At 41.1% G+C, this 15,570-nt stretch overlaps 1 protein-coding gene across 2 annotated transcripts in view; it reads left to right on the top strand.

Annotated features, from left to right (window-relative positions):
• The window catches only part of LOC124867356 (vitamin D3 receptor A), a 99,651-nt gene that overhangs the window by 61,579 nt on the left and 22,502 nt on the right, over positions 1 to 15,570 (top strand). For both annotated transcript variants that reach the window (XM_047363777.1, XM_047363769.1), the window contains exons 5-6: positions 11,282 to 11,466; positions 14,623 to 14,722. In XM_047363777.1, coding sequence (XP_047219733.1) covers positions 11,282 to 11,466; positions 14,623 to 14,722 — 285 coding nt within the window. The remainder of the gene's footprint in view (positions 1 to 11,281; positions 11,467 to 14,622; positions 14,723 to 15,570) is intronic.

Below are 15,570 nucleotides of genomic sequence, written 5' to 3'. Positions count from 1 at the left end.
TATAATGTTCCTGGAAAAAAATCAAACAATATTCCTAGCACTTCAATAAACTACTAAAAGCACAATAGCTGGTAACTGCCTCACCCCTGTTGTCCTCACCGCCAGTAAGAATTTCAAGAGGGCAATGAAAACTGAGAGGCATTCCAGAAATCACAGTAAATTCTTTGTATTGCTGGGATTATTAGAAGATGGGCTATCAGCTTTAAGACAACTTCTTGATTTCAAACATCTTCAGTGGAACTGAATATCAGCAGAAAAATGCTACCTGTAAAATTGCTGAATTACGGCCTGTCAACTGTATGGAGAATAAGTTTTGCTGCTGCAGTTGCATTTTCAGCCACTATTGCCACATTTAGAAAGTACATTTTTACTAAAATCTTTAAAGCAGGGGTGTCCATAATACCAATCCGAGGCATTTAAGAATAGGCGCAGATATCGACCCCTTTTTCCAATATGTCATTAAAATCAAAACAACTGTTTTATCTGAGTTGACACACAAAGCTACAGTCTGTGATAACATTACGTCTTACTCTGCTAATGGCGTTTTTATATAAAGCACTCTGCTGGAGTAAAAGGCTGAAGCTAATGTGCTCTGCGGCTCTGACACACAACATGTTGGTAGCAGTGTTGCTAAGCAACTGACTGCTGATCAGGTATAATTTCAGTACATCGTTCACTTTTGCTACCGGCTTTGTTAGCTTTTTAAGGCCAGAGAGACGTATGTTTTATGTGATTGGGTAGGATCGGGGGCAGTCCGTATTCACACCAGGAGCGAACCGCACCAGAGTCTGTTTGGAAGTGGTTTGAGACCAAAAGTGGGTCTCGGTCCAGTTGTTTGGTCCGGACCAGGGTTTGCTAGAGTGTATTCACACCTCCACAAAAGGTCCGGACGTAGGGGGGAAGTGAACTCTGGTCTGTTTAAAGCGGACCAAAAGTGGCAGGTGTGAAAACTAACAAAATAATGCGCATAGCTTACAATGCAATTTTTGCACGTTGTGCACACAAACCTAGGCAATGATTATTCAAAATAGTTTATTGTGGCTGACATAAAACCAGACAACAGGGATCGGATACTTGAAATCGGACACCACGTAGCAGGTTATTCCATGTGCGCTATTGTTTTTCGTATTGGGCATGTGGTGAAAACCAAAATGATATGTTTTTTATAGTCTGGTGAGCCTAGCTCTGATGTCATCACCGGAAAGCTCGGCCATGTGGTCAAAAGGTTTACTGTCATGACGTGTTAAAAGTACATTTCTCACAATCTCAGAATTTCCTCCACTTTTATTTTTATCTGATTATTATAATAATATTATAACTGCTGAAAGACTCAACATGTTTTTTTTTTTTTTTTTAAATGATGTGGTTTCGTTTATTTGTTACAGAGCCTAAAGCCTCAACATTACACCAAAGCTTCAGTAGACTGAAGTAGACTTAATTTTCAAGCATTATGTAGCATCATTGCCTCAGCTTAAATTCTTCTGATGTAATATTCATTTATTCATCTGAGTTACAGTAGAGCAGCTGCTCTGACGCTGCACAAAGCTTATCTTGAAAAGCACAGTCATACATTTATAAAATACACATTTCTTTTTATTTGTCTTCGTTTTTCAGGACCAGTTACGCGTGCAGCCATTAAGATAAGAGAAACAAAACTTTAATTCCAGGCAGGAGAATCTTCTGACTGTATAATTGTCAACATTGCTGATGTAAGGATCATCAGTAAAAAGCAATAAACAATGTGACATTGGCAGTTGAAATCACTCCTAGCTGTGCTTAAGTATGGTTTTTGAACATATTGGTCTCAGTGTGGTTTGTGTTGTCAGTAAGCCACAGCTTAATGTAACACTTAAAGATTTCAGAAGAAACAGGTGGCAGTAGAACTAATAGGTTAGTGAAAACTGATCTTATTTACAGCAAGGAAATGAGTAATAGAGTTTATAGTCCAAATGCATTAGTATGGTGGTACCCTATGGCAAGCTCAGTCATGGGTCAAAAAATTGCTTCATGCAATTAGTGCTTTTCATGCTGCCCTTTATCCAAGCAGATGGTTGTTAACAGTCACAAAAACAGCAATGTCTCAGTGTTTGAAAAGCAGCTTGTTTCCAGTTTGCTCCTCACCTAGTTGGTTATGCATACAGACCACCAGGTTTGGGTGTAACACAAGAACCAGACAACATGAGGAGAAAAGATTTTTCCTAACGCCCTGCTAACCCAAAGTGACACCTTGTCACAGCTGGTTTATAAAGGCTAAAGTTGATCAGTGGGTTTATTCTACAAGTAACAAATGATCTCCTAACATATGATCTATAATTTATTACAGCTTCGGTACTATATCCATTTCAGTTGAAAAGAAACAGGGATTTTCTCTATTAGGAAATGATTGTACTTTTGAATTATTATTAGAGTTGCTTGTTAATATGCCCAAATATGCTCAATACATTCTGTGTTTCAGACATTAAAGCTGTTGTTATGGACCATGACCTGCCATGGTCTTCAACGTATACCTGGCTTCTATGGTCGGTAAATAACTGTCTAATGCAAACAAGACAGCAGTTATAAGAGTTATCTCATTATAAAACAGGATCATTTTCAGAGTAGCATTTTTATAATAAGGAAGAAATCTGCTGTTGTCTAGTCTGTGCTTTGAAAGATAATTTCTGTTTCACCAAAGTGAGAGATTGGCCTACCTTGGGGAATAATTTTACTGCTCATGACCAAACATCTTAATAGAACCCCACTTCAGAAATTCAGAACTATCCCTTTAAATACTTTCTGCAATACCCGTGTTATTTATGATGTGATTTTATATTTGATTAATTATATGCTCTGTCAAATCCAGAAACTTGAGTGTGTCGTTCGTAGGGGATTCTCTCTCACTTTAAAGGCAGTTAATCTGACAAATTAGTGTTCCTCAGTGGTTTTCAGGTGTGCTTACTCATTGTGACTTTGCAGTGATGTTTGTGGCATCTTTGTGCAAAGCTCCGAGCCAGTTGCATTGAAGCCTCCCTTCCGCGAGCAGCAATCAGTTGAGTCCTTCTACTTTGTCAGTGGAGCATCGCAAAGGTGTGGATAACAGCAGGCTACACTGTTGTTTTTCTGCTTGTGGTCAGCCCCGTCTGGTATTTTCTCCCTGAAAGCGAGACTGATCCAGGCTTATACATAGTGTGGGCACTCAGTCCAGGAGGGTTGCAAATGTTTGAGCTACATGTGGTTGGCCACAGAGGGACTTGAAGGAACCCCGCAGACTGGGATACATGACAAGGTTTACGTTAGCAGACGTGGACATCATGAATTCCCTTTAAGTGTTTTTGTTATTTAGGTGCTAATTTTTAGGAAGAAAATAAAGTGTGTCTGAACAGATCCCTTTTGTTTCCCAAAGATGGTCCCATATACCTTTTGTGGGTGTATATAAGAAATCTTGAGATTATATTTGCATCTCTTTCACAGACGAATGCACTCTGATTAGTACTGTGTGCATGTGGGTGTTTTTGCTTGCCCTCTCCAGGCTCTGCCAGCTGAGCTCTTAGTAAACACCCTGTCCTTATTTGACACAGGTTAGAAAGATGCCAGGAAAAGACCTCCCCACATGCGCGTGTGTGTGTGTGAGTGCGTGCTTTCATGCTTGCAATATATGTGAACAGGATTAGAATTACATGAGTTTTTGAGCATTTTAGACCACAGATGATTAAATTCCCATGTTAGCTAAAGCTCTACAAGGGGCTTCATAATTAGTCATCTTCTGAGTACTTTTTTACTGACCATTTTGCAACGACTGAATACATTAAATCGTGTGTGATTTGTTTTTTTTCATCAAAATGAAAAGATGTGTTGTGTTTTCAGTGCTTTGGAAACCAGATTGAGTGACCTCTAAAACAGTAACATGTTAAAAAGGAGTGTGAATAAATCTATTGAAAATGGAAAATAGTTTCCACCATGTAGAGTGCTTATTTTGCTGATCTGTGTGATTTAAATGTAGTGCCTTAAAAGGGTACTACCAACTAATTAACATTTTCACATTTTGTCACTTTACTTCAATGTATTTTATTGGGATTTTATGTGATAGACCAGTGCAAAGCGCTTCATAATTGTGACTTTGAGGAAAAAGGATTCGTGATTTTGGAAAGTGTGGCGTACATTTGTTTTAAGCGCCCTGGGGTCAACCCTGCAATTACAGGAGCAAGTTGTCTGGGGTATGTCTCAACCAGTTTTACACATAGAGAGACCGAAATATTTGCCTATTCTTCTTTGAAAAGTGGCTCAAGTTTAGTCAGATTGGATGGAGAGCATCAATGAAGAGCAAATTTCACTTTTATTGCAGATTTACAGTTGGATTTTGATATGGACTTTCACTGGGCCATTCTAACATATTCATGCATGTTAGTTTCCTTCCAGGGTTGACCTGCATTTTAACTCCATCCGGCATCCCTGTTGCTGCTGAAGAAAAAGCGTTCCCGCAGCATGATGCTGCCACTACATTGTTTCACTGTGGGGATGGTGTTTTCAGCTGGTGAACAATTTTAGTTTTTCTCCACACAAAGCTTTTTGCAAGCAGTACAATAACATCAAATTTTGTTCTCATCTTACCAGAGCACTTTCTTCCACATGTTCGCTACGACCCCTTCATAGTTTGTAGCAAACTGCAAAAGAGACTTCTTATAGCTTTCTTTCAACAATAGCTTTCATGCTACTTTTTTATAAATGCTAGATTTGTGTTGTTCATGCAGATTCTTCCAACGCATTTGTGCATCTTCGCAGCTCCTCCAGAGTTACCATGGGTCTCTTGGCTGCTTCTCTGATTAATGCTCTCCTTGTCAGTTTAGGTGGGCGGCCATGTCTTGGAAGGTGTGCAGTGGTGCCGTGCTCTTTCCGCTTTAGATGATGGATTGAAAGTTGCTCTGTGAGATGTTTAAAGCTCAGAATATTACTTTATAACCTATCTCTCCTTTAAACATCTCTACACCTTTATGCTGTCTGCTTTGTTCCTTGGTCTTCGTGATCCTTTTTGTTCATTAATGTTCTCTAACAAACCACTGAACCTTCACTGACCAGCTGGATACTGAGATGAAATACCCACAACTGAGCTCTACAATAAGGTTACTTCTGAAGGCAGTTGAGTGGTCTGGGTTTTATGTAGAGGTATGAGAGTAAATGGCTTGAATACAAATGCACACAACAAATTTCACATTTTTATTTCCAGAAAATCCTGGAAGATATTTAGTCTAGGTTTGTGATTTGATAAAAAGTGAGGAAGTTCATGAGTTCTTTTGCAAGGGCCTCTTTCCAGAGGTCTGCATAATTTGCTCCCTGAAAGAAGAAAATTAGTTTTCAGTAGCAGCCAAATAAGCCAGTTAAGGAGGAATCCTAATGTGTGTCATTGATAAAAAACACAGTAGGCAATGGTTAGATTAAAGCCTGCAGAAAAAAATGTTGAGTCAACACAGTAGAACATGTTTTTATCACATGGTCCTGCTACCATTTTTGCTCTTATTGTGATCTTTCAATAAGCTATTTTGCGTCACACACAGCATGTGTAGGTGCCTTGATGCCTGACTGACCTGAATTTAACCGCTTGAAAGCACAAGCCTGGGGCATTAGGGAGAACAAATTGGCTACACACCAAATGCTTCTTGACATATATCACAGTAAATCTAAAGGGTAGTAGCCTCCACTGTGTTAAACAGGTTGGATGGCTGGTTAATGTGTAAGCCCACAGCAAACCTCTGGCCTCCTTCCCAGGGGTCTTCTTTCTTTGCCTCTTTTACCAACATCTCTGGCTTCAGATAAGTTGACCAAAGCCTGATTTTGTTTTTTGTTTGCTGTTTGCTTTTATTTCAATCTTTTCTTTCCTGTACTTTGCTGCTTATTTATGCCACGCCAGGCACCACATCACCACATCCAGTCAGCCCTTTTTAAAAGACCAAAGTAGTGTCTTTTGGTAAACTCTTGAGTATTTCCCAAAGAGCTGTTGGGTGGTCAAGATGTTCCTTTGAACATTCTTTTGTGGACTCATGATGCCTTCTTTTTTCCAGCTTGGCATAAGAAGAACTTGTCCAATCAAGTTGCAGCCTGAGAATAGCTGCTCTGATCCCCATGCCAAACTTTGACCAAACTCTGCCTATTCACAATTATGCCCTGGATACTTGAATATCCTTACCACGAGGAGTGAATCTTGGCTGTCTGCTTTTGGCTTAGGAGTAGATAGACCCTGGAGTGCACCCAAAGCATAATTAATGACAGGGGCTTGATAGAAATAAAAGCCTGGCTAATCTTGTTTAGCAGAATCATTCAGTTGCGTTTTTGGGCCAGTACTGGTTATTGTTGTGCGTCTAAGATTGCTTCAATGTTTGCAACCAAGAGTACAATTTTTGAAAATTCTGTTCTGATGTGTACATAATACATTTTATTTGTATAGCTTTTATTTATACACACACACACACACATGTGTGTGCACACACACACACACACAATATTATAAACAGGTATAACATAAATGTTATAAATGTACCCATACCCGTCAAAGTCTACCATTCTGTTATGCCAACTAAACAGCTAATTTTTCTTCAATGGAAAGCACAGCTTCCTTTTGAAATATCTTCTTTCACCTCACTAACTTCCTTTTATTAACTCTTAACTGAAAGTGAGAATAACCTAATTTGACTAAAATGTCCTTAACACAACACCAAAGCATGCTTAGACCTGGGAGAGCCATCGAAAAAATAATCTGATCTTCGAGTTTCCTATAAATCGTCATGGCCAGTCAAGCTGAAGTACATCTTATTCTAGTTAAGAGCGGTCTATGTTAGTGTACACTGTTTGCTAGTAAGTCCTCTTCTGTCTCTTAGCAAACTATATTTTTGTTTTCTGGATTCATACCTTTTCACCCAAATATATGCCTAAAGGTTTGGCTGCTTAATGCAGTATGTTTGTGAATCAAGTAGAGTAGAGTAGAGCATGTTGTCAGTAACTCGGTCGGTGGTGTAAGTCCTGACCTTTCCCTGTGTTCCAATTTTTCGACAGACCAGACACTGAACCTCGGAGAGCAATCATTTACAGCTGTATCCTGCACCAGCCCCACCTTTTTATAGATGGATAAACTAGATAAATATTTTCTTATCTTTAAATGCACCTAGAAGACATCAAGAAGATTTGCTATTGAATGTATTGCCAGAAGGTCCTGGGTTCAATTCCCAGCCTGGGGTCTTTCTGCATGGAGTTTGCATGTTCTCCCCGTGCATGCGTGGGTTCTCACCGGGTACTCCGGCTTCCTCCCACAGTCCAAAGACATGTCTGTTAGGTTAATTGATCACTCTAAATTGCCCTTAGGTGTATGAATGAGTGTGTGCTTGGTTGTTTGTGTGTTGCCCTGCGATGGACTGGCGACCTGTCCAGGGTGTACCCTGCCTCTCGCCCATAGACTGCTGGAGATAGGCACCAGCTTCCCCGCGACCCACTATGGAATAAGCGGTAGAAAATGACTGACTGACTGACTGACTGTATTGCCAGAAAACAAAGCTTTATCTCTTTTTTATCTTAAAAGGCTTATCTACAGGTCCTTCTCAAAATATTAGCATATTGTGATAAAGTTCATTATTTTCCATAATGTCATGATGAAAATTTTACATTCATATATTTTAGATTCATTACACACTAACTGAAATATTTCAGGTCTTTTATTGTCTTAATACGGATGATTTTGGCATACAGCTCATGAAAACCCAAAATTCTTATCTCACAAAATTAGCATATTTCATCCGACCAATAAAAGAAAAGTGTTTTTAATACAAAAAACGTCAACCTTCAAATAATCATGTACAGTTATGCACTCAATACTTGGTCGGGAATCCTTTGGCAGAAATGACTGCTTCAATGCGGCGTGGCATGGAGGCAATCAGCCTGTGGCACTGCTGAGGTCTTATGGAGGCCCAGGATGCTTCGATAGCGGCCTTTAGCTCATCCAGAGTGTTGAGTCTTGAGTCTCTCAACGTTCTCTTCACAATATCCCACAGATTCTCTATGGGGTTCAGGTCAGGAGAGTTGGCAGGCCAATTGAGCACAGTAATACCATGGTCAGTAAACCATTTACCAGTGGTTTTGGCACTGTGAGCAGGTGCCAGGTCGTGCTGAAAAATGAAATCTTCATCTCCATAAAGCTTTTCAGCAGATGGAAGCATGAAGTCATCCAAAATCTCCTGATAGCTAGCTGCATTGACCCTGCCCTTAATAAAACACAGTGGACCAACACCAGCAGCTGACACTGCACCCCAGACCATCACTGACTGTGGGTACTTGACACTGGACTTCTGGCATTTTGGCATTTCCTTCTCCCCAGTCTTCCTCCAGACTCTGGCACCTTGATTTCCGAATGACATGCAGAATTTGCTTTCATCCGAAAAAAGTACTTTGGACCACAGAGCAACAGTCCAGTGCTGCTTCTCTGTAGCCCAGGTCAGGCGCTTCTGCTGCTGTTTCTGGTTCAAAAGTGGCTTGACCTGGGGAATGCGGCACCTGTAGCCCATTTCCTGCACACGCCTGTGCACGGTGGCTCTGGATGTTTCTATTCCAGACTCAGTCCACTGCTTCCGCAGGTCCCCCAAGGTCTGGAATCGGCCCTTCTCCACAATCTTCCTCAGGGACCGGTCACCTCTTCTCGTTGTGCAGCGTTTTCTGCCACACTTTTTCCTTCCCACAGACTTCCCACTGAGGTGCCTTGATACAGCACTCTGGGAACAGCCTATTCGTTCAGAAATTTCTTTCTGTGTCTTACCCTCTTGCTTGAGGGTGTCAATAGTGGCCTTCTGGACAGCAGTCAGGTCGGCAGTCTTACCCATGATTGGGGTCTTGAGTGATGAACCAGGCTGGGAGTTTTAAAGGCCTCAGGAATCTTTTGCAGGTGTTTAGAGTTAACTCGTTGATTCAGATGATTAGGTTCATAGCTCGTTTAGAGACCCTTTTAATGATATGCTAATTTTGTGAGATAGGAATTTTGGGTTTTCATGAGCTGTATGCCAAAATCATCCGTATTAAGACAATAAAAGACCTGAAATATTTCAGTTAATGTGCAATGAATCTAAAATATATGAATGTTAAATTTTCATCATGACATTATGGAAAATAATGAACTTTATCACGATATGCTAATATTTTGAGAAGGACCTGTATAAGAAACAGTGTAGGCAGATCATGACATTTGGCTGTTTTTCTGTTTATGTTTTGCTGCCAAAATGGCAGATTTGCCAGTGGATTTTTGCGATTTGTGACCCCATCTCTCTGGGCCCCGGCCATAACAGCTTGTCTTCTTGGCAGCTTTTATTCATCTGTCTTTCTCCATAGCTGAGAACCTTGTGGCTAATTGTTTACCATGGCAACAAGTCAAGAGATTAATATGAGTTTTGGCATTCAAGGGCAGTGTTTTGTTGCAGCAGTCACAACAATGATCAGCAGATTTCCTACGTGAATTTCAGAGATGGACTAACTGTGACATTTTCCCAAATTATATGTTCTGTGCTTTAACTATTATTTGTAGTTGGGCATCAACATAGAAAAAACTAACAGTATGAATATATAATTTAACTCAAGCTATTTTATAACAGTAAATGTTTGTTACATCTATTTTCTCCACCGTTCTTCCGGAATTCTGAGAATGTCTTCAGCACCAAAGATTGCTTATTTTCTCCCCGAGGTTCACAGAAACATACTTCTATTGCATGCAGTAGACAAAGCCGTGCATAAACAGAATATGTCAAAGTTTTATTTTATAGTGGATTATATTTGATGTTGGTCATTAAATTTTAGGGCTTTTTTTCCTTAAATAAAGTCCTCCACCAACTCAATGCCTTGTTCCTTGAAACATTATTGGTTTGTCTTTTTTAAATTTCTCTGGTTTGTCTTCCTTGAATTGAAGAAGAGCTGATTTCCTCAGTATCACAAAACCAGTTCTCAGCGCCTAGCACTGGGTTCACCAGTGAGGCACATCAGTACTAGAGACTCACCTGAGTACTTCTGCAGATGACCCTGGGGCTCCTGAGAACCCACAACATATCTTCTCTCAACAGTTGTGTTCTGTCTATTAATAGTAAAGTAGGTTCTCAACTAGGTGGTCATGGATACATTCACCATATGATTTCTTTACCTTCTTAAATTGTAGTGCAAGCTGCATTCTGTTAAAAGCTCAGCGCAATCAAAGAACAGGATCATGACATGACTTTCTGTTGTAAACGAGAGCTGTCTCACTGAATGTTTTGTCGCTCAGTACAAAAGCTAAAAGTGAGATGCACAAACTGATACAATAATAGGAACAGAAACATGCATACAAATAGTACAGATCTAGGATACCGATCAGGTCCTTCACAGTAAGTTCAGGAAGGAGTGCTACCCAGCTCTTTCATCCCCACCGCAGTCAGACTGTAGCTACCTACAATCATTGTCACTTTAGCACAACCACCTCCACTATTTATTGTACATAAGTTATTTTATTGTATTTTATTCTATTCTATGATTACTACTTGGAAATTTACCTTGTTCTTCGATTGCACATTTTCCTATCTGTGCCCTACTTGTATGTTACTAAGAGCTGCTGTAACAAGTTAATTTCTCCACTGTGAGATCAATAAAGTCTGTCTTATCTACTTTTATCTTATTAACATGTCCTGGATTATGTAATCTGCTTTTCAGAATTACTTTCAGTGTTCTTTTTTTCAGTAATTCTGTCTCTGTCTGCTTCTATAATCTATAAGAGTGATGCTTAGGAGGTAATAATGTGGTGAACCACATTTTATGGCATTCAGTTTTCTTATTCAGAGATCTCACATTTTTGTTCTAGAGTAAACCTTGGGAAGCGATGATTTCAACTTCCTCCTCCTTGTTCTCTGGCTGCCGTCCTACATCCACAGTGTCTGCTCTTTAGTTTTTTGGGTGTCCCCACAGAGGCAGGGCTTTGAAAGCTCAATCACAAACTATTATGCTGCCAGAAAAATGACCGAAAGTCCTTCAATCCATCCTACTAGAATTAGAACTTGACAGAAAGCGGATTAGATACAAAAACATAAAGGGGATTACTAAAAGGATACCATATGCTACTATGAGGGAGTTGAATTTGTTTTATATTGACCTACATAAAGAATATTTGTGGTATTACTGTGTACACTGAATTAATGTGTAAATAGTATTTCTGTAAGTAACATTTACTGACCTTCAGCAATGTTTTGTAAAGCAAAGTAGAATTACGTCACTGTTTTGACAGCTGTTTTCACGTATCCCTCTGTCTACCTGTCTGTTGCAGTTATACTGACAGATGAAGAGGTCCAGAGGAAAAGGGAAATGATAATGAAGAGGAAAGAAGAGGAGGCAGCCCGGGAGGCACAGAGGCCACGGCTGAATGAGGAGCAGGCTCGGATGATCTCCAGCTTGGTGGAAGCTCACCACAAGACCTACGATGCCTCCTATACTGACTTTTCACGCTTCAGGGTTAGTTTGGTTCAAAATCTGATCTTTTAGCCAAGCAGCACGCTCATTACCATTGATGGAAACTAGAGAAGCAAATAGAGTGTACAGTGCTTTGCAAATGTGGGAGCCTTTTCCACATTTTGTCCTTTTACAATCATAAACTTCACTGTGTTTTCTTGGGATTGTATGTGATGGACATGCAAAAAGCAGTGTGTAATGGTGACGTGGATGAGGAAAAAATACATCTGGACCTGGATTGTTGTCTGTATTTCTATGTGTCGTCCTGGAGTCAATACTTTGTAGAACCATGTTTGGGCACTATTATAGCTGCAATTCTGTTTTTGGTGCATCTCTACCAGCTTTGCACATTTAGACACTGAAATGTTTGCACATATTTCTTTGCAACTTAGCTGAAGTTCAGCCTGAATGGATGTAGAGGGGTGTATAAAGAAAAAATCTATTTTCATGTCTGGCCACAGATTTTCCTCTAGATTTCCATCTAGAATTAACTGATCAATTGTAGCTGTAGCTCCACATTCTAGGGTCGTTATTCTCCTAGCAGGGGAACCTTTATCTCAGTTTCAACTCTTTTGTAGAGTCTAACAGCTTTTCTTTCAGGATTGCCCTGTATTTAAGACCCTGCTGAAAAAAATAATCACCACAGCATGATGCTGCCACCACCATGGACACATGTGTTTAGGGTTAAGTGCAGTGTTACTTATATGTAGCAAACAATCTGCTTTTTACACTGCTAAACTAATTAACAGTGAATACACAGGCTAAAACATTAAGACTAGATTCCTCTCCTGGAGCTGGAGGACAGCAGTTAATGGCTCTGAGACTGAATTTCTTTCTGATGGTACTATGTAATATAATTAACAAAAGGTAGTGGAAAAAATTTGTGAAATGAACAATAACAATAAATACTATAAATTGTGTAAAATGTTCCTGCAACTGTTATTAGTGTTAAGTGCACTTAGAAGTTATTGCAATAGAGAGCATCAAAAACAACTCACGTTCTGGTCCGAGAAATGTCCATCAAAGCCTGAATGAGTCGTGGCTCGACTTACTAACATGCTCCGTGTATGAGCTCATAGAGTTCATATGAGTCCAAGAATGGAGAAAATATTTTTTCAGGCGCTGCTGTGATGAAAATGATGTTCTAAATGCAGGCAGCAGTAGTTTTGTGAGATTCCAGCTTCCCTCATTCATCTGATTGAGAGGAAGTCAGTGCAGCTTGCTTCGTGGCATACAATTGGTCAAGCACGATCACGTGACTTACGTGATGCAACTACCACGTGGGACACATTAGCATGTTACTCAAGGGATATTCATGGACAAAGAAATATAGATATAGATTTTACCCCAGGCTACATATACAACCAGCATTTTGCATGAAGGCCAGAAGCTTCCGTGTTGGACTCATCTGTCCAGTGTACCTGCTCTCTGTTTGCTGTGTTCCCTACATGGCTTGATGCAAACACCTTATGGCTTTCTTTCAACAATGGCTCTCCTTTTCCCGCTCTTCTATAACAGCCATGTTTGTGGAATGCACAACTAATAGTTGTCCTGTTGACAGATTCTCCCTACCGATGTGTGGTTCTCTGCAGCTCCTCCTGCATCATAGGCCTTTTGGCAGCTTGTCTGAATAAGCTTTACTTACCCTGACTCTTGGTAGAGCTGGACAGTCATTCTTTGAATAGATTTGCAGTTGTGCCATACTCGTTCATTTTGGGACGATGGATTGAACAGTACTTCATGAGATGTGCAAGGTCTATAACCTAATAAATGCTTTAAATTTCCCCGCAGCGTTCCGTCTGCTGTGTCCCTTGGTCTTCATGATGTTGTTTGTTCGCTAATTTCTTAGGCCTTCACAGAACAGCTTCTTTTATACTGAGGTGAAATGACACACAGGTGAACTATATTTACTAAGTAGGTAACGTCTGAAGGTAAGTGTTTAAATGGGAGGGTTTTTTTAGAGGCGTTAAAGTTAAGGGGTGAATACAAATGCACACCACGCTAGATTTTAATTAGTAAAAAATAACTATCAATTCCTTCCACTTCAGTAATGCACAGGTTTGTGTTGGTCGATCACATAAAATGGCAATAAAATCCATGGAAGGTTGTGGCTCTAATGTTTGAAATGTGGAAAAGTTCAAAGGGTTCTGATTACTTTTGCAAGGCACTGTACATCACTGTATTTGATTGTGTCATTGTGGCTTCTGCTGCCATCATCTGCATGTTTCCAGAGTGATTAACACCAGTAACACAAGTTACCAGAAGTTTTGTAATATTTTCAGACAACATTCTCCCAGTGGCCTACAACAAGCGGACTGTCCCGAGCAAATAAAAGGGAGAGTAAAGAATATCTGGAATGCCTGAGAACATCTCACAGACTGTATGATTTATTAGTGTCAAGTATGATTGTAGCGCTGCATGCTGTGCAGGAAGCCACGGGCATGCTCTAATGGAGTGGCAGATGAGTGAGTTTTCCTATTATTGAGTTTTAGGTGTTGCACTGAACTAGGAGAACCTCAAGCCTTCAAGATGAAGCGGTCGAATAAAAAAAATACTGGCAGCTGATCTCACCACTGTAAGGGAACTAAAGAGGGAATTAGAAAGGATGTAAACTTGTTTGAGAGAAATGAAACAAATTCACTCTTAACAAGAGTCAGATATATTTACATAAGAACAGCTGAAATGAATCTTTATATAGGTCGTCTCACACCTGTGTTACAGGTGGGGAATAAAGTGTCTGCTACAGTGAGAGGAGTGTTCAATCAAAGTGTTACAGCTTCCACATGAATTGCCTGGAGCTCTAATATTCAGTTCAGTCTTTCATTTGTGTGCCCAGGCTTACACACACACACACACACTGCAGCAGCTGCTGTCAATGAATCACCACTCCTGCACGTTGTCCAGTCAACAACAATAACATTTTGTTTACTTTCAGAAAACATTACCTCTTTCTTGCTAAATCTAAGGAATGATTTCTACGTTTATGGACTTGACAGTTTGTTTGACAAACGAGTTGAATAAAAGCCAGGTTCAGGAACCCCAGTGAATGTTTGACACACTACTGTTCAGTGTGTACTTCATACTATTTCACGATTCAGAAGGAGACATGGGAGAAGGACTTCTGAGAGTGTTTATGTCTGTTTCTCTGCATGTTTTCAGCCTCCAGTGCGTGACGGCCCCGTAACACGCAGTGCCAGTAGAGCTGCTTCCCTTCACTCGCTGTCTGATGCCTCCTCTGATTCATTCAATCACTCACCTGGTGAGATAAATCATAACTACTTCTTTCATGCTTCTTCTCATTCATCATTCAGGGGTTAACATTACCAAGGATCCGTACTCGTACTTGTACACGTCGTCTTCCGCTTATCCGGGACCGGGTCGCGGGGGCAGCAGACTCAGCAGAGACGCCCGGACTTCCCTCTGCCCAGACAGCTCCTCCAGGGGGAGCCCACGGCGTTCCCAGGCCAGCCGAGAGACATAGTCCCTCCAGTGTGTCCTGGGCAGTCCCCTGGAACACCTCCCGAGGAAGGCGTCCAGGAGGCATCCGGTATAGATGCCCGAGCCACCTCAACTGGCTCCTCTCGATGTGGAGGAGCTCGGCCATCCGGGAGGGGCTCGGAGTAGAGCCGCTGCTCCTCCACATCGAGAGGAGCCAGTTGAGGTGGCTCGGGCATCTATATTGGATGCCTCCTGGACGTGTTCCAGGGGACGGCCCAGGACACGCTGGATGGACTATGTCTCTCGGCTGGCCTGGGAACCCTACGGAGGAAGCTCATTTCAGCCGCTTGTATCCGTGATCTCGTTCTTTCGGTCATGACCCAAAGTTCATGGCCATAGGTGAGGGTAGGAACGTAGACCGACCGGTAAATTGAGAGCTTTGCTTTTCGGCTCAGCTCTCTCTTCATCACAACGGACCGGCACAGTGCCCCCATTACTGCGGCAGCCGCACCGATCCGTCTGTCGATTTCCCGCTCCATTTTTCCCTCACTCGTGAACAAGACCCCGAGATACTTAAACTCCTCCACTTGAGGCAGGAACTCCCCTCCAACCTGAAGAGGACAAGCCACCCTTTTCCGGTCGAGAACCATGGCCTCGGACTTGGAGGAG

This window comes from Girardinichthys multiradiatus, chromosome 1 (assembly GCF_021462225.1).
Source record: "Girardinichthys multiradiatus isolate DD_20200921_A chromosome 1, DD_fGirMul_XY1, whole genome shotgun sequence".
In the NCBI taxonomy this organism is placed as follows: domain Eukaryota; kingdom Metazoa; phylum Chordata; class Actinopteri; order Cyprinodontiformes; family Goodeidae; genus Girardinichthys; species Girardinichthys multiradiatus.
The sequence above is the reverse complement of the archived record's forward strand: the minus strand, read 5'-3'. Positions and strand labels throughout refer to the sequence as shown.